The 24392-nt window shown below is 36.0% G+C and overlaps 1 protein-coding gene across 15 annotated transcripts in view; it reads left to right on the forward strand.

Annotated features, from left to right (window-relative positions):
- Mical (Molecule interacting with CasL) overlaps positions 1 to 24392 on the forward strand; it is a 42951-nt gene that overhangs the window by 17088 nt on the left and 1471 nt on the right. For 5 of the 15 annotated variants that reach the window (XM_034332374.2, XM_076690290.1, XM_076690288.1 and 2 more), the window contains 25 exons: positions 6038 to 6392; positions 6845 to 7169; positions 7373 to 7731; positions 8007 to 8264; positions 8387 to 8589; positions 8977 to 9110; positions 9187 to 9434; positions 9526 to 9648; positions 10213 to 10440; positions 11538 to 11777; positions 12427 to 12568; positions 12688 to 12809; positions 12860 to 13084; positions 13549 to 13708; positions 13786 to 13949; positions 14031 to 14233; positions 14294 to 14475; positions 14545 to 14669; positions 18063 to 21566; positions 21674 to 21703; positions 22361 to 22505; positions 22585 to 22732; positions 22846 to 22955; positions 23031 to 23204; positions 23298 to 23725. In XM_034332374.2, the coding sequence (XP_034188265.2) occupies positions 6105 to 6392; positions 6845 to 7169; positions 7373 to 7731; positions 8007 to 8264; positions 8387 to 8589; positions 8977 to 9110; positions 9187 to 9434; positions 9526 to 9648; positions 10213 to 10440; positions 11538 to 11777; positions 12427 to 12568; positions 12688 to 12809; positions 12860 to 13084; positions 13549 to 13708; positions 13786 to 13949; positions 14031 to 14233; positions 14294 to 14475; positions 14545 to 14669; positions 18063 to 21566; positions 21674 to 21703; positions 22361 to 22505; positions 22585 to 22732; positions 22846 to 22955; positions 23031 to 23204; positions 23298 to 23626 (8169 nt within the window). In that variant the 5' untranslated portion in view covers positions 6038 to 6104 and the 3' untranslated portion in view covers positions 23627 to 23725. Of the gene's footprint in view, positions 1 to 6037; positions 6393 to 6844; positions 7170 to 7372; positions 7732 to 8006; positions 8265 to 8386; positions 8590 to 8976; positions 9111 to 9186; positions 9435 to 9525; positions 9649 to 10212; positions 10441 to 11537; positions 11778 to 12426; positions 12569 to 12687; positions 12810 to 12859; positions 13085 to 13548; positions 13709 to 13785; positions 13950 to 14030; positions 14234 to 14293; positions 14476 to 14544; positions 14670 to 18062; positions 21567 to 21673; positions 21792 to 22360; positions 22506 to 22584; positions 22733 to 22845; positions 22956 to 23030; positions 23205 to 23297; positions 23897 to 24392 lie in introns of those variants that run through there. The other 10 variants (XM_034332365.2, XM_076690286.1, XM_034332338.2 and 7 more) reach the window with 9 other exon arrangements.

A 24392-nucleotide genomic window follows, 5' to 3' on the forward strand; every position in this document is an offset into this window, starting at 1 on the left:
TTTTATGCTAAAATCTGTGTCAATCACATTTCATAGACACGTGTATAAGAATGAGTATAGAATCATGAACGTTCTATCTTCTAGCGTGTAACATTGTTCGAATAATCATTCGAATGATCATTCATTGATATTCATTCAGGCTTCGTTTCATCGCCACTCCTATTGAACGGTACAGTTTAGCTGCTTTCTTTCTTATTCAAACAAATAACATATACTCATTTTCCAGTTAATTGAAATATATTCTTTTTTCTTTCAGACACTCGGAAACATCCAATTCAATTTCAACGATATAACAATTTTTGGAAAGGAAAATTTATCTTAACCGTCAACGTTTTATTTAACCCTTTGAGAGGCACTTTTTTCTTCCGAACAAATTATTGCAAAATTGCAAAATTCATGTTTTGGGAAATTCAAATGGAATTGCAAATATTCATTTCAATGTGTAATGTTGAAAAAATCTGCAAATTAATTTCGAATTTAAAGAAATACGTAGGACTGGCCCTGAAAGAGTTAAGAGCTGATCGAGATTCTAAGGTGGAAATATGTCGTCCCATTTCGACGACGAACTTTTTACCAGAGCAGCAGCTGAAACCGTCTCGTTTGTTGTATTTATAGACTGCTGCCCTCGCCTCTGATCATTTATGTATAAAGGCCGTTGTTACTTTGTTCCACGGGAAACAGGTATTCTGCCAATGATATCGCTGGTTTTGGTGTGCGCGTGATACCTGGAGATAAAGAGAAAGAGCCAGGACGAATCTGGCACCGCTGAAAGTTTCTTTTTCACCGGTCTACAGGCTTCTTGTTCCCTTTTACCTTTTTCTTCCCGGACTGACTGGGTCATTTTGGCGTAGGTCGTTCCGTGTCTCTTTCATTTTTTTTTTCTCACTAAAGCCCACTCGTATGTACTTTTGTGAAAGGAGCCTGGATCATACATCGTATACTTTTCCCTACGACACTTATTCATATAAACGCGTTAATCCTTCGTAGGAAATTTTGAAAAAAAAATATATATATACTGATCGAATTGAGTAACCTCCTCCTTTTTCGAAATCGGTTAAAAATTAATAAATCAACGAATTACTGCCGAAAGGATTCGGAAATTCGTTGAATCTGGAGCAGAAGATCGTTCTTCTCTCGATCCTTCGAAGAAAGCCGAGTGAACGATAATGGCTCGGTTCCAAGTTCTTCCAAAACATGGCCACGACACCTTGCCACGGTGTAAGCTCATCCTACGTTGCTCAATAACGTTTCAAGACTTCTAATAGATAACCCAGTGAACCGTTTGCCCGGTTGAGCTCGTTCTTTAATCCGCGCGCGACGTTTTAACATTCGGGTCGCTTGCTCGATCAAGCAACGCAGGTGGCTCAAAGCTTACGGTAAATTTCTGTACGCCATTTTCAATAGGTCATTGATACGATGGTTATTGTACAAACTAATTTACCGGAATGTTCATCCTAGAACCGCTACTCGATAAGTTAACTAAAATATAAAAACCCATGAAGGAAGAAGAATCTCGAAGAAAATATTACATCTGCTCTTAATTATTTTTAGATTACCATTAAAGAAAGTACGTTTGAAAACAACGAATCACTCGTGCGATGTGGAACGTGCGACTGGTGTACCGTGTAAATTTTTCAACCTTAATGACATTAATAGAACTAATTTATAAGATACGTGACCACCAGAGAAATTTGATCTATATTTGTTTGTTGAAGTAGATAAATGTCTAAGTTTTAATAGAGATAACGGTTGACGGTGAAATTGTGTTACAGGTGTGAATCCGAATGTAATTGGAATTTACAGACGGCAGAAATTGAGATATGTACATACACTAGTGGAATTAATTAATGGACAGTTAAATTTTTATTTCAATTTCGCATTTATTCAAATTATTTAATATATAATCATTTATATTTTATATTCTAATCATTGTTTTCTAATTTTAGGGCGTCGCTTATATAAAAAAATCAGTAAAAAGACCATTTACAGGCATACTTTTAATATACAACAAAAACTACAATTTCAATATATCAAAGGAGGTAGAAAAAAAAATTAATATTTCTGTGATTGGCGAAAACAAAAATAACAACACAGTTTAGATCTTTTTAATTAAAATTTTAAAAATATTAAGTATTAAATACTAAATATTGCAGTATCAATTTAGCATAGCAAAATATACATTTACTGCACAAATATGAAATAAAAGAATATTTTTATGCAAAGTGTCCAGAACGAATTCCACTAGTGCACTTTCGCACCGTCATGTCAGCAGAGGAATCGTTTCTCACAGCGCGCACACGATCAGCTGTTCCGGCCATTATCACAAATTGTCCCTGCAAACGAGCATCATCCGACGACCACCGCGTTATACCTACGCTCATGCTTTCCTCTTCTCCTAGTTTTCTTCTTCCAAGAGGCTCTTAGCCTTTTTAAGAAACGACGGAACACGCCGTTCTTAACGAATCATTAAAGCGTCTCATTTCCATCATTCCGAAGTGAAAAGTCAAAATCATTTCCCCGATGAAAATTAGAATTTTCATTAGAATTCATGCTTACTCTATGCATCGTTATTTTCCCTGGAGAGGTTTAATCTGATCGCGAGTGTACTCGCAGTTTATCAGCTCTTACGTTAATTATATCCTACCCGGAAGCGGAATTCTGCTTAGAATAAATAACTCCGATAATTATTTTTATCCTCGAAGAAAAATATATAGAGTGTCTCGTAACTTCTGTAACACGTGGTGAATGAGGGGTTGCTGGGATGATTTTTAACAACTTTTTCCTTTATCAAAATATTGGTTGAAGCTTTGTTTTTGAATTATTCACGAAAAACACTGGCGCGCTCGATCGTGGTCGTGAACAAACGCATAGGCACAGCGTGGGTGTCAAGGGAATCGTGCGACTAATTTCACATTGTTCTTAATTTAAGACGATGTAACATTTGTCGCGCGCTTCCTTCGATACCCACGGTGTTTCAATCCGTTTGTTGCGCGATTGACAAGCCATCACTTTCGTATTTGAGCGCGCACACGTTGGCCAGTGTTTTTCGTGAATAATTCAAAAACGAAGCTTCGGCCAACATTTTGGTAAAGGAAAACGTTGTTCAGAATCGTCTCAGCAACTCCTCATTTCTGGAGGAGTTACGGGACACCCTGTAGAAGCATCCGATATCACAGCGGGCGTGCTTTGATCTTGGTAAGGACGTCTATCGGGGAAAGTTCCCCCTGTTTCCATTTTCCCGGTGCAATGAGCATCTCTCGCAAAGGCATCTGCAGGAGGAGCGACTAGTTATCAGGTCGTAAGTTCAAAGAACCGTGTGGAAGAGCATCGGGTGTATCGAGTGGTGTTCGTCTACCGTGATATTACGATCGCTCGCGAAATATGTACTTCGCTCTGCATAACAAGTCATTGTACTTAAGTGAAATTAGCATTCGCTAGATAAAATTGCGCGCATCGAGCTCATTATCACGCGCGGTGCAAACTGTGACGGAAAGATTCGAACGAGACGAAAGACTTTCCTTTTCGTTCGAAAGCGTTGAACTCTATGAATTATTTTATTAATTTGAGTTCTTTTTTTTTTAAGAATCTAAATCGAGATTCGAACGAGACGAAAGACTTCTTTTCGTTCGAAAGCGTTGAATTCTACGAATTATTTTATTAATTTACATTTTTTTTTTAAATAAATTCTAAATCGAAATTCGAAAGAAGACGAAAGACTCCTTTTCGTTCAAAAGCGTTGAACTCTACGAATTATTAGCCGAATTATTAACGAATTATTATTATTGAGAAGGCGGCTAAAGCATTTAAACTTTTTGCTACTTTTATACAGGCCAAACGATTTGTTTAGTGGGTCAAAATCTCAACGAATGGCCGAAAAATATTTATTTCTTTTTTTGCCACATCAAAATAAGTTGATGAAGAGTTTTAGTTTAGTTCCAAGGGTTGGCTTTAGTTTTCAGTTTTTTATTTTTGAAGAATCTAAATCGAGACCGAAAGGCTATTAAATATTGATATTATTTTTAACCGACTTGGAAAAAGAAGAAGGTTATTCAATTCGATCAGTATATATCTTTCTTTTTCTTAGTTTTCATTTCGAAAAAAAAAAAAATGTTACAACGAGTAAACGACTCCCTATGGCCTCGATAGTGGAGCGTTAGAAATTGCCCAGAGCAGAGTCGGTTAATTCGCCTCCCATGAATTATATGACTCGGATCGCGGAAGTCGTTTCTAAATTGATTCTTAAATCAATAGCGGAGCGTGACCGAATCTCTCTCTTCCTCCGCGCGTCTGCGATACGGTGATACGGTGCATCGCCACGGTTCTCGGATTCTTTGCATTTATCTGCAATCGTATGACGAGCACCGATGATCCGCGTGAAACGTTCGAATGTAAATACGTTACTTTAAGTATCCATTTCGTACATCGAAACGATTAAATCGACCTCGAGATTCGTTGCATCGTCTTAAAATTAAAGCGGTTGCATTGTCGTGGAATTAAATGCACGTAGAGACTAGGTGGCCGGATCATCCTCGAGCCATTTGAAATGTCAGGAGGTGCTGGCCGACATGCTTTCTGCATGCCTTTCGCGATTCCACTCTATCATGTACGTGGGATGTTGAGAAAAATACGAGGAATTACATCCCCCACGCTTTATTCCTCTGCATTTATAGAATAGAATTCCGTCGAGGGGGTGTGCAGAATTTCTTAATAGACTGATGTCATTCGAGAAACTACAATTTTATCACTCGTCGCTATTCTTCGATTCTTCCTTATTATTATTTCTCTGATCTGGAGCCGCCGCTTTACGAAGCTATTTCACCGGCTCGTTTCTAAGCGCTCGCCGATAGGGTTGCCCTATCTGAGATAATGGAAAATCAATAGGAGCAATTGGTTTGCAGTTTCGCAAGACGTATGGAAGCAATGTCACGCGTGTCGATGGAATAACACGGTAACTGTATTTCATTTTTAAGATCACGGAATCTTCGAAACGCCTCCGCTTCCGGTGTTGACACGTGCGTCGGGTGATGCTCCGTTCGATGACATTTAATTTTCCTGGATCGAATTCTTGGATTTAGAAACGATTCGAGCGTTTCGATACGGTATTCTTAGCTCCAGAAGAAAGCGATGCTGTTGTTCTCTGTAAACGGCGACGTTTTACTCGTCCTCCGTTGTGCTTCTGCCAAGAGGCAAAGATATTCGACGGAAATAAAACGTGGTTGGAAAATTCCAGGGTAAATCTGGTGCCGCGTTCGAGGCAGAAAAAGCAGCCGTCACGCGACGCAACCAGAAGAAACCGCAAACAGGCTGCTGATGGCAGTAAATATTTATCGATTGGTGCGATACCATTTAAACGAATAGGAAATATTTTAAATAAAAATTCGTACATGCAAGTAGATACCATCGATTGTTAACCCTTTAGCTGGCTCGCGAATTTTTCAACTTGCACCAGTGGGCCACATTAAAAATTTTATAACGATAAAGAACTGCGAAATATATTAAAATGACGGGTCAATCTTGCTAGTGGTGGCCTCGTGACGCAATTTAACTAAATTCATGGTGGTCATCGGTGACCACTATGGCCCAAATGAAAAGACAAGCGCCGGTCCCATGGGACCACCGTGGCAGAGAAAGGGTTAACGAAACGCTAGATCTTAGCAGATGAAATGGTAAATTTTGGAAACGCGAAAAGTCCGACACGATTTCATGACAGAAAATTATTGCAAAATAATACTTGAGGTATATAGAATTTGTAGCTTAATTCTCGATGAAAATGTCTGCACAAACCCTTTATTAATATTCTAAGTATAAGATGGCCGGTCGCCAGTCGCAGCTAACAATGACCCATTTTGAAACGTACGAAGTCTGACACGATTTCATGACAGAAAAGTATTACAAAATAACACTTATGATACATCAATTTAAACTTTAAAGTTTGAGAAATCAGATAAGCATACACTTGGCTAACTCTATTATACTTCCAAGTTATTAAATTAAGAAAAAAATGAATTTTTTAATAATCAAAATATTTCTGTTACAGGTGATGACAGACTGACAGTATCAGAATCAAATCAAATAGCAAGCAGAGATTCATAAAAAAAAAAAATATGGATCACCAACAACCAGGTCGAAAGCAGACGATGAATCTGTCGGAGATGGCGATAGCCAACGACATGTTCGATCAATTTTGCAATGCGACCACTTTAAAGTCGATACTAGGACACTTCAGGGACCTCTGCGAGATACTGAAAATCAGGCCAAACACGATCGCTCAATTCTACCCGAAATTGAAAGCGAAGCTTCGTACCTGGAAGGCTCAAGCTCTATGGAAGAAATTCGATCAAAGGGCCAATCACAAGTGCTACAACCGTGGAAAGGCATGCCCCAATACAAGGGTAAATAATTTATTTTCTAATTAAAAAAAAAAAAAAGGAAGAATTATAAGAACGATAGGTATGCCAGATTTATTAGGAGCAAAGATATTAATTGAAAGGAAGTGGTTATGATTATGAATTGATAAACAACGTTGGGTCACGAATAACCTGATTAACGCACAATGCACGTTAAATATAAAGGAAGTTCATCGACCCATCGCGCAAAGTCATTGTCGTCAACTTGACAAAGACACGATCGAGTGATCTGAATACGCTTATATCTAGTTACGTCATCATTTTCCACGATAGACACTCAATCTACGGACCTTGAACTTGAAAGAGATCGCTTTATACGTTCATAATTTTATTATACAATAGTTCGTTAAACTCGAAGAAGGTTCCTTTTATTTTCAAAAGCAGGTCGATAATTTCTTATCGTTGATCGTGATTTTAATCGACAAAGTATCGTTTAGGTACTGATCATCGGAGGAGGACCTTGCGGGCTTCGTTCGGCGATAGAAGCGCAATTGTTAGGAGCGAAAGTCGTGGTGGTTGAAAAACGAGATCGAATGTCCAGGAACAACGTTCTTCATCTTTGGCCGTTCGTTATTCAAGACCTCCGTGGATTGGGAGCGAAGAAATTCTTCGGAAAGTTTTGCGCTGGCTCCATCGATCACATCAGCATCCGGCAACTTCAGTGCATCTTGCTAAAAGTCGCTTTGATCCTTGGCGTTGAGTTCCATGAAAGTGTAAGCTTCGATTCTTTGATACCACCGCCGGAGAACCAGGAAGAAGGCAGTGAGTAGTATTAATATAATGATATAGAGTCTTGTAAATACGTGGTACACGGAGCGAGTGATCAGATTTTTCTTAAAATCTCCGCAATGGCGAAAGATTTTTAAATTCTTCGAACGGAATATTATAGCATTATGTTGATATTTTAATAGTACGAAAGCAAAAAGAATTCGACGAATGAATAATTTTGTTACGAATCATTTCAGAAATTGGCTGGAGAGCAAAAACGACACCGTCCGATCATCCAGTCTCTCAGTACGAATTCGACGTATTAATCGGTGCTGACGGTAAAAGGAACACCCTGGAAGGTTTCAAGCGCAAGGAATTTCGAGGTAAACTGGCTATCGCTATAACGGCGAATTTCATAAACAAGCGAACCGAGGCAGAGGCACGGGTGGAAGAGATCAGCGGAGTGGCCTTTATCTTCAATCAGAAGTTCTTCAAAGAATTGTACCTGGAGACTGGTATCGATCTGGAAAACATTGTGTACTACAAGGATGATACTCATTATTTTGTCATGACTGCCAAGAAACACAGTCTCATAGATAAAGGAGTGATTCTGCAGGTACATAATTCCAAAATCAACGTTCGAATTGATTAATTCTGTGAAATAAGATTAATGACTTCCTAAACTTGTTTTTTTTTTCTTTTCTTTTTTTTTTAAATTTGACTGAAATATAAAGACACATAAAAATATTGTACAGTGATTATATATCACAAATTCGAAAATGTATTGCTTATATTTAATTGAGAGAAAGTAGAGTTGATCAATTAAGCTCGTGAAAGGCTAGATTGTAAATGATAATAATGTAATTACATGAATTTTTAATGTGAACCCAGGATCACGCAGACACGGCAAAATTGCTCGCAAAAGAGAATGTAGATCGCGAGGCATTGATGCATTATGCTCGAGAGGCGGCTGAATTCTCCACCGAATACCAAATGATGGATATGGAATTCGCAGTGAACCATTATGGCCAACCGGACGTAGCTATGTTCGATTTCACGTCAATGTACGCGGCGGAGAATGCTAGCCGAGTTTTGGAACGACGGGGTCACAGATTACTTATGATCCTGGTTGGCGACAGCTTGCTCGAGGTACCATTCGACGTCTTTGTTGAAAACGTGCCCCCGTTAATTTCGTTATTAATTGCATTAATTATTAATGTAATAACTCTTGTTACCAAAGTGATAGAGAACAAAGTAAAAATCATTTTCAGCCGTTTTGGCCAACAGGATCTGGTTGCGCGAGGGGATTCTTAAGCTCTTTGGATGCTTGTTGGGCGATTAAAGGATGGGGCGCCTCAGTATCACCATTGGAAGTGATTGCAGAACGAGAATCCATTTATAGGCTACTCGGGCAAACCACTCCTGAGAATCTGAATAGAGATTACGCAGCATACACTTTAGATCCTCATACGAGGTATCAGAAATGACTTTAATTTTCTTACAGCTTCATTACAGTATAAAATACATTTGGTTATTAACTAGCAAAGCTACCCATTCTAAGAATGGTATTTGTTTTGTTTAGAAATTTAGTTTTTATGTTAAGAATTTATCACATGTGTTCATTCTAAATAATTACAAATAACTTTTTTATATCGTCTCTATTTCATCTATCATTTATATCTAAAAAAGAGTAAAATATATATACGGTTGAATAAGAAATCCTCTATAAAACTCAATTATTTGATTATTTTTCATTTTTAAGCTCTAACTCAACACTTGTATTTTTCTCTCTATTTTTTTTTTTTTCTTTTAAAGAGGGGTTTAAAAATAATTAAAATTCTTTTATATATATGATTTTAAGGTATCCTAATTTAAACGTATCTTCCGTGACGCCGATACAAGTTCGAAGTCTCCTAGACACAGATGACCCGGACAGCATTAAACAGCCTCCCGTGCAATCCGACATCGACATACCTAAAAAACGACGTCGTCGTGGTGAATGTCAATGCTCTCTTCTAATTATTCTATCCCGTTCGATGCATATTTATATATTTTAATATAACGAATACAGATCTCCGTGGAGATACACAAGTGCATCCGGACACGCTGCTTCGTTGGTTGCAAAAACAAGTCGCGCTTTACGACTCGATTCAAATCGAAGACATGGGTGCCTCCTTTAAGAGCGGTCTGGCTATTTGTGCGATCATTCACAGATACTGTCCAGATTTAATAGATTTTCACAGTTTAAACCCAAACGATCCTATAACGAACAACCAGCTGGCCTTTGATATTTTAGAGAAAGAACTGGGCATACCTCCGGTAAGTTTAAGTAAATTATAAAAAAAATAACGATCGTTTATTTATTGGTAAATTGTGTAACGTTGAAACTGATGCACGATAATTATTGTAGATAATGACAGGAGAGGAAATGGCTCAATGCGACGTTCCCGATAAACTCGCCATGTTTTCCTACCTCACACAGATATACGAAGTTTTCCGCGGTGAAATACCATACATAAAACATCCGAAATTAGTAAGTAGAACCGCACGATGACAGAAGGAAATCGGAAGAATTTTAACTGGCTTCCGTGTTTTATAGTATTCGCTAACGCGAACCTACAATTTACAGTCGTCGAAACATTCTTTAACAAGCAAGAACAATCCTCGTCCAAGAACCGATCCTATGTCCTATCGGAAACGTAGCCCGACGTACGTCGCTAATGACCGAAGAACAGAATCATTCTCACACCTTAATCCTCGAACGTTGTCACAAGAAACCGTCATCAATTCGCTAGACCATAATAACAACAGATTATCGTTAAGCGCAAACGTAACAAATATGGATGACAGATTAGAAATAAGCTGGATAAGAAATAAACTTCAGAACAATATAATCGCATCGTTATTGAAGAGAATACATAAATCACCGCATAATATCGATCAGAATCACGAATGTTATCGTTTGGATGATAGTAAAGTTAACGAGACTGTTGTAATTTTTATTTAAACATTCTTACCGCCTTCGTAAACCATGCGCGGCACCTATTCTCGCGTGATCCTATAACAATACGTTTGATCGTGGTTTTTTTTTATAAAGGAACCTGAAAACGATGAAAGGCCGACGCATAGTAAGCAATTGAGCCAATTAACACCTGACCAAAAGGTTCAGTTAATTGACCGTATCGTCAGGCAGGATAGCGGTACAAGAACGAGACACTCACGATCGCGACATAACGAAAATATGAACCCAGCGGATAAAAAGAGCGACACGATTAGCCGACGTTCTCGAAAAAGAAGAAGCACGGAGAAGATGGGCGCGACGGTGGTAAGTGTCTCATCGAAAGTGATTATTAAAATCTCATCGATCAAGGAATAACATTATGAGATACGCACCAGACATTTTTTTTTACAAATTCTTAATAACATTTTTTTTTTTTAATTCAATAGATCATTCAAGGTTTAATATATTCATTTGATCATTTATACAGGGTGTCATGTAAGGAATAAAAAGGATATAGTTTTTAATAAATTTTCAATTTCTACTACCAGTTACATGATATCCTGTATATTTTAATTTCAACTCTTTTGAATCTGTTAATTAAAAGGTTGTTAAGATTAGCTTCAATAGAAAGGGTTGAATGACATCTTTAACACTTTATGGAACGAAGAATGATAGGATTCTGTAAGGTGTTAAGAATTTGACACTAACATTCCACACACGAAACTTACAATGCTTATATCCTATAGTCACGGTGGCAGAAGATCGAAGCACTTATATATCGTGGGATAATCGTATCATTGTTAATCGTAATTATTGGAGTAACCATTGCCAAGGTGCAGAAGGAAGTCATTGAGTTCTAATCGCTTCGTATAATCGGCCAATGTATCAGCGGGACGTTACAAAAGCTCTCGGTTATGTTTTCAACTTTTTTCTATATATTATCCATGTTTATGTTATAATATATTTTCTACGTCAGCTTTTGTATTTGTCTTATTTTGAACTAAAAAAAAAAATGATTTTCGTTTAGAACGAATGGATTGCAATAGAATCCTGTCCCGATTATTATAATAGTCTCCTGTTAGAAGAAAGAGCAAATATGAATAAACAATGATCTACCTCAATAAATAAAAGTAACAATTCGTATGTTGAAAGAAAGAAAAAGAAGAGAGAAATTTGTTAGCATAGTTTCAACTGGAGTTGAAGAATCCCCAAAAATTGCTTTATCCTGTTTTCTGTAACAGTACCCTGTCATCCGTTGTGATTGTATAAATTTAATAGACAGAGACCGTGTAACAAGAAATATACATATTGTGTAAATAATTTGCGAATGAACGTTTAAATCGAAAAGAAAAAAAAATTAGAAATTTAATGTACGAGATTTTTGTATTAATATCGCTTAATATTTTACGGTGTACGTAAAGGAGGAAAGACAGAAGAGACTCGCGGACATAGAGAAAAATCGTGCTGAACGTATGAGAAGACGGCAATATTTGCGATACATGGCGACGCAGCAATTCTACAAAAGTATGCAGATGCTTCAAGCAAATGCTAAACGCGAGAAAGACGAGCCATTCGAAGATTATTCGATATTCTTATACCGGCAGACAGCACCGGATTTCAAGGATAGAGTGAAATACCTTGAACAGAAAATATTGTACCCAGTAAGCTGGAAAGTGAATGATTTTGGAGTGCACATTGGTTTTTCTATTCTTTTCTTTTTTTTTTTTTTTTTTTTTTAGTGCAAAATTTAACAAATATCACAGGGATTATACTCCTTCGATAACTAATTGGATATTGACATTGATTTTGTATGCAAATAACTTAAACAAGAACTGTACATTCACATTACTAATTCATTATAGCGTGCTGTGAATTATTCATTCAATTGTTTGGCTGTAATATAAAGTAAAAAGCAAAGGAATATGCAAAAAAAGGGAAAGATCAAATTCAAAATCACGTGCATGATGTATGTGCCAATAACATTAAAGAGTGAAAATACTCCAAAATTACATCACTAACTGTTCTCACAAAGATATGAATTTTATAGTAACACAAGTAAAATACACTTACATATCTTTCAACGACTATGACACTAACAAGACACGTTGTGAAGAAAAAGAAGCAAATGATTAATTATTAATATGTATATAAATTAATGAATTGAAAACTTTCAGTATCTTTTATACATGTGCTGTGATTATAAATGGTGGTGCATTCTTGCTTCTTTACAAGTTTTATCAAATTTGTGATTGTCTTCAGTACGCCTCAGATATATTTCAATATATTTCACACTCTATTCTTTCCTTCTAGGATAGAGAACCCAAGATACATGCTGGTCATCGTAGAAACAGTATAGATGAAGAATTCTCTGGCAGAATAAAAAGCATCGAGGATAAGCTGAAAGGATCTACTCCGTCTGAAAAGAAGCCTAGAGATCTTCTACGTGCCATTGGTTTGTATCGTATTCCTTCTATTTTCTATTTCAAGATCAACAAGATTTTTGGGTATTCTATAATTAACCCTAAATTATTTTCATATATTGTAACGTAATTGAACTGTTAACATGTACAGGTAAAATTGAGAAGACCGACTGGAATGTGAAGGAGATCGAGAAGAAAATTGAAGAGAATAAAATGGGTCGTTCGGTTCGACACGAAAAAATGGAAAGGGTGCCGAAGTGGAGTCGAGAGCAGGTTGGACATTTAAGAAATTCAACGCTAGCTGGTAATCCAAGGTTTTTCAGATATCTATATGCTTCATTCAGTTTTTAGCTCGACAAATCAAGATGGAGAAGAAGGGACGGGATCAGAAGGAGTCAGATAGTAAGTACGCTGATATTGACAGTACCCTGAAGAATATTGACAGGAAGATCAAAGAGGGTAATGTCCTTGGTCACAATAAAGTCTCGGCTATGGCCGAGCAGTTTTCGAATAAAAGTCAGGACGCGGAGCCCAAGGTGCAGAAATCGGTAAATACGATGTTACAGAATTTCAGTACTCGAAGATATAGTCAGCAGGAATTTGTCGAAGTTTTTGTGACCGTTTATTACTGTACTTCGCATAATTTGTTTCGTGTAAATTGTAAATTCCTTTGCTATATTCCTATATTGATATATTGATATATTCCTATATTGAATAGAATTGCTATATTCCTTAGAATATAAGAAATACGTTTCCGTGTAACATATGTAGCAAGTAGCATTAGATAAGTTTTGTGCACTTACAATTTTCCCTGTTTGATTATTTAACTAAACTAAAATATCAATGACCCAATTCGAATTTTTACACATTCTAACTGTACATCATAAGGTATAATTACGTTCCCTTAAAAGTATTTTAATTCTGTTTAAAATTTGTATGTGCTGACTAAGATTCTTTTGTACTAAAATATAAAGTTAACAGTTGCAACTCAACTGTTGAATTTTTCTTACAGAATACTAAACCCACGATAACATTACCCGCGCAAGGAGGTTCAGAGATGTGTCATTTCTGCAACAAGAGGGTTTATTTGATGGAGAGACTTAGCGCTGAAGGGAAATTTTTCCATCGTGGTTGTTTCCGTTGTGAATATTGTTCTACCTCATTAAGAATAGGTTCGACTATTGTTTCTTAATCTCAGACTGTGTATAATTTTTAATCATACTTGTATTTAATAAGCTTTTAACTTTAGGAAATCATACGTTTGATCGGGAGAAGAATGGCGGAAGATTTTACTGTACGCAACACTTTGGTTTCTCAGGAACATTGAAAGCTCGTGCTGAGAAGAAGAGAATTGCATCAGTGAACAAAGAGAACATACCTAATTCCCCTGTAAATATAAAAACACCTGAAAAAGTATGATTCAGTCTTTTAAAACCATTGGTACAAACTAAAATTATAATTATAGATATTAATAAAATTAATATCCGCTTTTAGGCGAAAGCACCTCTGGAAGGCGTTGTCGGTCTAGATTTACTTGATCGCGGTCAGACACCTGAAAGAATAGAATTTGAAAACTTGGCAGAAATGTCAGATGCTGAAGAACCTCAAAGTCAAATAGACGAAGATGTATGGACAGATAGAAATTTCGGTGCTTCTACTGCTGAGATGGGCTCTAGTGATGATATCTCAGACATGAGGTAAATTATCGTTAACTTAAAATTTATAAGAACATTTTAAAATGATTTATTATTTAACAGTGACTCGGATGACGATAATGAAGTATACGAAGAAGCAATAGACCAACCACTGACAACTGAAGGGACTCTTGAACTTGCTAAAAATTGGACGTTAAGATATTCTCATCCTCATGCTACTTTGGGTCAGTCTGATACTGGAAGCAACGAGTATGAAGATTCCAGTGACGAATATACTAACGAAGGTATAATTAATATGAATACATTTGTTCATTGTCTTCTTTTTAATTACGGTATGATATTTTTCTGTTTAGACGACGAAAGTACGACTGCCACAGAAGATGAAGATGACATACGTGCTCGGGAGCTGAGAAAGCAAGAAGTCTGGCTGAAGAATCCTACGCGCAGCTCCGACACGGACAGCGGTTCGGAAACGGAGGTGAAAATTTCACAAGATTCTGTAGATAATGTAACTCAAGAGTCACTCGTACCTCCTGTGCAAACTTCTTCTAATTTAATGTTACCCCAAGTGACAAATATGAATAACAGTGAAACAGTAATTGATCACAACAACAGCACCAACAGTAAGGATGTTAAAAATGTGTCAAATACAGAATCGTTATCGACTGATTCATCAATAAGTATCACAGATCAACAGGCATGTGGAAGCATAATTCCTATAACCAAGCCCTCTTTCTGTGTGATTTCAAATAACATTATAAATTCAGATTCTTCCTTAATTTGCTCAGACCCCTTAAATGTTCAGAATAATTTGAATGGGAATGATAACCCGGATAAGTGTATCTCAAAGAATGAAAATATAGTAAAGGAAAATATCCCCTTTGACGTAAATAAAACCCAAGAACTCTTAAATGAATCACCAACTCCATTTCCAAATATTGTGGATGACAAATTAACCAAAGAAATAATTCTAAATAATATTGAAGTAAATGATAAAGTAACTCCTGACCTAGGTATTACGTCTCCAGAAACAAGTGTTACATTAAATACTGAACTGCAAACAGTGTTTGCAGGAATTATGCTTCCAGATGCTATTCCATTTAGACAGATTAGTTGCAATAATACAATGCAGCCTAACACCGAAGAAAGTACAACATACAGGGAGAAACTACCAGATCTTGTAACCTCTTCTCCAAACCAGAGTAGGGAATCATCACCATCTTCATCTGAAATTTACAAATCAACGGAAACGTTATACGATGAATTATACACGCTCCCTCTTCAAGATAAAATAAGTACAGAAGGATCAGAAACTGGTGAATCGGATAATATTAAAAAGTATGATACAACAGGGAATGATAATTTAAGCCAGAAAGAGAATAAATTCAAACTCCACATAAAAGACATTGAACGGATTCCAGTTCTGACTATTACTTCACCGTCTCCTACAAGTGAAAAATCATTGGACGAACCATCCGTTGAAGTTAGTAAATTAACAATACCCAAAGAAGTTTCTAATCAAGCCCTTCAATCTGACGAGAATAGTTCATTCGACAAATTGAAACGTGATTTAAGACAAAGAAAAGCAAGGAATAAAATTCCAGTAGGTGAACTTCGACCACTGTCCACAGAAAATGCTCGACAAAAGATGAACAAGTACTTCACAGAGGGGAAAAAGCAGAAAACAGAGAAACATTGCGTACCTTCTCAAGGTGAAAAATCTCCGGATATTCAAATTGTTGAATTAGACATTAAACCAAAGGTATCTGCCAAGGTTGAAACTAAAGATATAATGAAATATTTTAATAAAACAAAACATGAGTCTCCTAAAAAAGTGGAAAACGAACAGTTGAAGAATGAACCTAGTGTAAATACTAATATTGATGAATTAAATAAAATTAACGTTAGCGATATTGATAGTATCGATAAAGAATTTGAACAGATAGAATTACTGAATGAAAAAATATGTTATATTGATACTGAGGATATTGAATCTAAATTGCATTTGAATACTCCATCACCGAGACTACATTTAGAAAACATATATAAAGAAAATTCAAATTCAAATAATAATAATTCACAAGTTTTGAATGAAGATAAAATAGATATGTTTAGTTTTTCTAAAAAAGTAAACATAGAAGAAGCAATAGAACTCAATGAAAGCACTTTAGGAAATAAATTACACAAAGAAAGACAGAATACTTCTAACAATGAAAATAATGACCGACAAGCAACATTAAGTCCCCAGATGAACGGAAATCATTCAGAAACCCAATTACACGAAAAGAAAACAGGTATCATAGTTTGTTCCCCTGAAAATTCACCCAGCATAAACCGAATAGCGTTGGCTGCGCAGTCCCAAAATAATAACTTGAAAACTAAACTCCATGAACAAAAAGCAAACGTGCTAACTCGTTCTCGTGAGGATATTAAAAATGATGTCACTGAAACAATGCTAATGCCACAGCTTAATAAAATTAAAATAACAGACAGCAGAAACAATGCTTTGCACGCAAGTGATAGTACTTTAAATGTAAGAAAAGGAATTATTTATGGAACTGATTTATCACATAAAAATTCCAGATCATCTTCTGAATTAACAAGCTCTCCAACTGAATACGAGAAGATTATCAAAGTTAATGTTCTTGAAAAAAATATTGGAGTACCAAGGCAAATAAACAATAGTTTAATTGCATTAGATACATTAAATGATGCTCCAATAAGACCAGAAAGAAAACATGGACAACAGAATTTAAATTCTTCGAGACCTAATGTTTCCAGTACACAATTTGTTCCTGAAGTTCCTTTAAGGACAAAGTGTACAAAGAGAAAGCCTAATACTGCGTCTTTAGAATCTACTAATGTGCAATCAAGTTCCATTACAAGTAATGAAAGGTTAATTGTGCAGGACACTGTTAGTGATAAACATAATAACGCTACAAGCACAGGAATTGTTGATTTAGAACATTCACATAAAATAATAACCAACGACAGTGAAATAAGTAAAACACCTGATAATATTTCTGTCAAACAAAAACACCCTCATCCTATAAAGTCTCATTCATTAACAAAATCTGACCAGCGTGGATCTTCAACCACCATAGCTTCTAAGAACGATAAAAGCAAGAAAGATAAATGTATTATATCTTAACATAGAAATTAATTTTTAATTTATACATTGTATAGAAGTGCATTAAGTATGATGAACACATCTCTGAACATTATTATATTTATTTGAATATATGTGTTTTTATGACTTACATTTAGGGAAATTGTGTGAGATATATTAATAAAGTAAGAAACAAAAGAATATTATTTAGAGTTGGCTGATGGTGGTATATCTTTTTAAAGTACCCAAGACTACTGAGGAAAAGGTAAAGAATTTTTATGTACGAATGGAGTGAAACTATTGAACTAATTATAAATTAACAGTGACTGAAACCAATTAATTGTTTGTGTTTGGTTTAGTGTTCATGCTAAAACTGGCAGCATAACTTACAAATTTTTAATTAATTTCGAAATTACCACCAGCCAATACTTTATTAAAAAATCTCACTCTCATTTTAGATAAATTCAAACAATTATCATCATGATCAGTTTCATGGTAAAAAGTGAACAATTAGCAGTGACTAATAAATGAGAAACATTATACATATAATAATATTATTCAAAATTTATCATAATAACAATTTTTCTTATCAATCTTGTAGATTGAATTCTAGAAAATTATTTCAATCATATGCATCATGTTCCTTACACTAATTGTTTCACTAATACACTAAACAATACTTTCTGTTCTTTTCTTTATAACATTCTATGTTATATTAAGCATTTTTCTTCATTTATTAATATAATATTTGTGTTTCTACAGGTTGCCTCCAACGAAGGTACATCAGATGAGAGCGAGGAGAACTCGGCCACGGAGATATCAACCGATTCTGAATTTGAACACGATGGTGCCACTCCTACTCTCCATAAGATCCCAGAAATCACAATCAACGACTCGTACATTCGAAAAACCAGGGGAAATTACGTAGAGCCAAAGAAAGTTCAAGTGAAGAGCAAAGTTATATCGTCGGTTAATGGAAACCTTAAGCAAGATAAGGATCCCGATGAGAAATTACAGATGAAAGCGGATCATAGCAAACACCCTCCTCGCGCAGGGAAAGAAAGTACCTTGAACGAACAAGAAAGCAATAATACAAATAGAGTTCCTTTAATGAATCCACGTAAAGGAGATTATCTATTGAATCGCACTCATTCGACGGAAGGTATCGCGTCCAAGTTATCTTTAGAATTAAAGAAGAAGTATTTACTGGGTGGCTCTGCTTTCGGTGGCTCCGTTATGAAATCAGGATCAGCTTCAAATGTAGATACTCAACTGAGGAATCTAACCGATGCCATTTCTCAGCATCAGAAACTCTTGAATCCTGCGCCAGAACCAAGTCCTACGATGCAAGCATTTCTGCAAGGAACCAGTAAACTGCGATCAAGCAACGCCCAATTGTCCCCGATATCACCCACAGCGATCTTCTCTTCTTCTCCTGTAAAATCTTACTCCGCGAATCGTTCATCCCAGAATTTATTGAACAATGATAATCCAATGTACAAAGCAACGATTCTGCCTGAAATGTCGAAAACCCAGTTGCCGGATTTAGTCAAAGAGTCGAGTATTCTAAAGTCAAAGACTGCGCCCAACATTGTCTGCGGCGAATCGAAAAGCACGGCGAGCAAAGAATTAACAAAGGAACAGGTGTCGTCTAGTCAAACGGCCACGATGGTCAACAGCACCCAAACGATGGAAAATGTAAAGAACTCTCAGAACGTGGATACTAATGAAAGCAATGGTTTTCGGCCAAGAAGTCCTCTGCACGAGACCTCCATCATTGTGCCACAGGTTGATTGGAACAAAAGGAAGGCAGAAGCCAAGGAGACGGTTAGCAGCGAAGACTCGGAGATAGACAGCGATTCCTTGTCTTCCACCGATGGCGAAGTTGAAGAAGGTGCACAGAATCAACAGTTGTCTGCTGTAAATTTGTCCCCGCCACGATTACAGATTCACAGTACAGATGGGGATCTATTATTGGACGAACAGGCTGACAGGTATAAGGACTTTGACGATGCCCAATCCTTCGAACCAGACTCCATAGAATGTCCGTTTCTACGAGACGAAGAGACGAACGATAACATAATCACGTCTGCTGATCCGGTGAGCAGTATGAACAAAACATCAATGGAACTGGAAATAGTGAAAAATGAAATCGAACACTTGGAATTGCAGGACGATAATAAGAAGAGTATCAGCAACTGCAGCACCCCAACGTCTGTAGCTTCTACTGTATCGAATAAACAGGATGATTCCGAAGAGAACGACGTGACCACTGCTGCTTTCACTGAAACTGAATTCTCAGAATGGGCTCGCGACGGAGAGGTACTTGTCTCGGACGACTTGCGAGACGTCGAATTTAATATAAATCCGGAATTCATAACCACTAGAAGAAACGGTACGTTGTTAGGGAAAACGAGAAATTCAAGCATCACCATAGCGAAAGAGGAAGATCTGACGGACATGGAGCTAGATCCTATGAAGTATAACAGGAAGCTGGAGATTCCTGTTAACGACACCTCGAAGCTTCTAGCTAACGGTGAGAATATTGATTTCATGGATACAGACAATGATTCTTTGTTAGACGATAGCCTGCAAGACGCTTCTAACATGGTTATACTTAAGAATAGAGGATACGTGGAGTTTGTGAACATCAAGAGCGCTCCGACCTCTTCGAGTTCCCAAGAGAGATTGATTACCGACGCTCCGATAGCACAATTGGACGCAGAGAACGATTCGTGTTCCGAGGAAGAAGCTTACAACGATAGGAACGTGATAGAAATTAATCCTGTTACTATGGACGACGTTATGAATAAATTAAACGGTACTGTAACGAAGACGGAAAATGAAATTGTGGAAAAGGCAGATGCGAAAGAGAATTCTGTTCAACACGATCAACCTCCTGTGGAAGCTGTAAATAAAGAACTGTTCCAGTCGATGGAGGAGGATAGTTTGCTGATCGTTGAACCGGCTGAAGATACAACCACCAGTGAAGTAATCACGATCCTTGCCAGTCCGGTGAATCCACAAGTTTCTATTGTTCCAACTCAGATTCAAGAGGCTAGTCAGGAAGAAGAACCGAAAACTGCGGCCGATTCAAGCAACCCGGACTATCTGGAATATGTTAAACGATTGCAGTCTAGAATCGCAGAATTTAGTAATGCCAAAGACTCCATTGATGTGAGGAAATCGAAGAGGAAGAACTCGAAGAGTTCTATACAAACGCGTACTGCTGAAATGATAGCAGAAGAAATCAAGAGTCAAGATGCCATCATAAACAACAGCTTCAATTCACCAGCTACCTCGAGAAAATTGGAAGAAATTACGAGAGAAAGGTCTAAACAAAAGAACGTTATACAAGACTTATTGATGGATAAAGTAGAAGCTCATAAGCAGAAGTCTGCGGAGAAGAAAGCAAGAAGGGCCGCCAGAGCGTCTTCATTTACATCTACTCCTGTTTTATCACCGATAAGGCCACCTGTTTCTAATACTTCGTTGGTTAACAAATTCACACCTACGTCCATAGTAACACCTGAAAACAGTCCTCTGCGAACTACTTTTGCAGATGCCAAAAAGTGTCTGGAAACTGAAGAGACACAGCGAAGAGAAGAAGAAATAAACGAAGGGAGCAAGAAGAATGAAATTCAATCTTCTGAGAATGCTTCGTTGACCGAGGCAAATAACGAGGCAGAAAACAATTTCAAGACACCAGTTGCTCCGCCAAGATTGAAACATGAAGAGGTAAGAAGGACAGCAGAAAAGGCGAGACAAGATGCCAGAGAAAGAGCCAGGTTGAAAAGCGACGAGGACCTGGGTCTCAGCCCTGAGGACAAGATAAAAGAATTGAGGATGAAAGTTGCACGAAGGCAGCTTTCAATGGAAGAGAGGAAAAGCAAAGAGGAAACACAGCCTGAACCTCGTATGAGACTTTATAGCTCTGGGGAAAATAAGACTGGATTAAAGTTGCAGACAAGTAAAAGTACAGATAACATGAAGGCTGTAGTGGAGGCAGTAAATTTCAGTGGTCTATCTACAGCTAACACAAAGTCAATGGATGAACTTCTACGTACCAGTGGTTCTCCAAAATCCAATACCTCTATCACCGTTGTGAAAAGAGATAAGAAGCAGAAAACAAAGGATCCGGAAAGAAGAAAGAGCATTATTCAAGCAGTTTCAGACTTCTTCTTTAAGAAGGAATCATCACCTTCACCGTCCAATCAGAAAGACAAGTTATCTATGTTCCGTCTGTCATCAAAATCAAAAGGCAAAGTACGTTTACTAATGTTACCTCTTCTTAATCTTGACATCTCTTCTGCTGTACAGTGTAGATATACTCTTGACTGTTTCTAAACTAATTGGATTCTAAAATGTTTCAGTTATATAAATCGTATTCGGAAGGGTCAGATGTAAGCAACTCATAAGTCATTGATACTAATTTTTCCAGTATTAGCTTTCTTATGCCACTATTTGTATTCGTTATTGTATATTGTGCAGGTACTATAATTTTATTTTCGTTTGCTGCATTTTCTCGTCTGCTTTAAAACGGTAACATATTGATTGGCATAAGCTATTGTACTTTATTTTTGCAGTATAGAATTTTCAATCCTTTCTATAATAACCACCGTTAAAAAACAAGCATGTTAAATTGTATCATATGTATATATTGCCATTTCAGTATGTTCATTTTTTGTAGTGTGCTTTGATTATTTTTATTCTGTTTCTAATATAAATAGAAAGATAAAATGTAAATAGTAGTTTATTATGAGTTATTTGAAAATTGCTATTTTAATTTCTTTTCTTCTATACAAATTCATGACATTACTTTATCAAACAGAAATTGATATAACTTAGAATATTATATTATTTGCTGTAATTGAGTAGTATCCGAGTGTACGTGTGTATTCTATAACTGCATTAATTTTATGTAAGCTTTAATATCTTTTATTGCAGTTTTCGTTTTCAGTGTTAAAATAATGTGTTAATTTCCAGAATCAAACTAATTTTTCTTTGTCTATAACGAACAGTACAAGGAATCAATATTATAATGAATCCATTTTTTTCAGCTTGATAAAATTGTACCACCAAAGACTAACACGAGACCAAAAAGTGTCTGCGAGGGTATGCTCACTAGAAACTTCCTGAACGAAAATGCACCTCCAATTCCACCGCCGCCCCTTAATTATACTATTCCCACTACACATGTATCAGGTATGAATAACATATAACACTTGTTTCACAAGTGATAAATATGCATTTTATATATTTAATACACATTTTCATTTAACAGATGACAGTTTATCAGAAGATGATACAAAAACAACTGCAGTGTCAACATCTTGCATGCATAAAGCTACAGTAACTGAAGGTTCATGCAATAGCATTTCACGTAAAACAAAAACTACAAAACGAATAGCTAGACAAGCACAATTAAAAAGGTATACAAGAAAAATATTTCATGTTCTAAATAGATCAGTATTTCAGAATATAACAAGTTCTCTATTTTCAACTAATATATAACAAGTAAGTAACATTTATAAATATTTTGAAGATTACGTATGGCTCAAGAGATACAAAGAAAATTAGAAGAAACGGAAGTTAAGCAAAGAGAATTAGAAAGCAGAGGTGTTAGCGTTGAAAAGGCTCTCCGTGGAGAAGGCGGTAAGAACAAACATTATTGTTATCATCAAAGATTTTAATACAGATTGAAAAATAAATTATACTTTTAATATTCAGAATGCTCCGATCGAGAAGAAGCAGATTTGCTTAGAGAGTGGTTTGATCTTATGAAAGAACGCACAGAACTGCGTAGATATGAAAAGGAACTTTTAGTTAGAGCTCAGGAAGTTCAACTTGAAGATCGTCATGAAAGATTGCAGCAGGAATTGAGAGAACGCTTAGCTGATGATGGTTAATACTTTATTATTATTATAACTACAAGTATATGTCTTTAAATATTTCCTAAAGGAATGTCAAAGCTGAAGATATATTTAAACATTACAGATAACAAAAAGACCAGTGATGACGTGAAAAAGGAAGGGGAAATTTTAACTGAAATGCTGGAAATAGTCGCGAAGCGAGATTCACTCATTGCCCTTTTAGAAGAAGAGCGACAAAGGTGGTGTAAATCTACATGCCAAACATTAACTTCTTTTCCTAAATATACAGTTGCCTGCTCCTCGCACGTACCTAATTTTTTTACTCATAATTTCAACAACTCGTCATTTGTGTTCACTCTGACAGTCATTTTAATCGCGTATGTGTTTTTTACTAACTTAATAGAATTATTTGTTAACTTTTACAGGGAGCATTTAACGCTTTTCAAATCGTGATATTTTTTTTTTAATTTCATAGGCAATATTAAACAAACGCTTAGCTTTTATAGCGTTGTTATTTAATTATTTGCAATATAATTATACATACATATCAAAGAATCTATTTTTAAATCTTTTTTATTACATTTCACTGTATTTTGTTTGCTTTATTTTTGTTATGGTAGTTAATGTTCGTCTTGTTACAGCTACCAAATTATAATGCATGCTATAAAAGCATGTCATAAGAGGATTATATTTTAAACTTCTTTTTTCCAGTCATTTTAAAATTTTTGTCACAATCTAATTGTGCATGTTATTCATGTATACACAATTCTTTTTCTGTTACATTCTAAGCATTTTTTGCATTGTGATAAAGTGATGTATTATATACATAACTATATTGTAGTATTGTTGTATGAATGAAAATATTTTTGTTGTACTTAAAATTATCTTTAATCATGTACAAGATTAAAAATATAACATCATTAGAATTATAGTAATATAACCATTGTTCAATTTAAAACTATCCTTTAGTAGTTATTTTGATGAAAAAAATAAAATAACATCTTTTTATGTGTTTATGATAATTATTTCCTAAACACATATCTATACCGCAGAAGGCTGTAGAAATGAGGATTTATATAAAGTTGCTGTTTAAAAATATAAGAACTATTACTTGTTTAAATTTTTAAACAGGAATAAGAGTATGTAGCACACTTTTTAATCTGCTTTTGAATCATAAAAAGCAATATTTAAATTAACAATCATACGCATTTGTGATATT

The sequence above is a fragment of the Osmia lignaria genome, chromosome 9, assembly GCF_051020975.1.
Source record: "Osmia lignaria lignaria isolate PbOS001 chromosome 9, iyOsmLign1, whole genome shotgun sequence".
Lineage (NCBI taxonomy): Eukaryota > Metazoa > Arthropoda > Insecta > Hymenoptera > Megachilidae > Osmia > Osmia lignaria.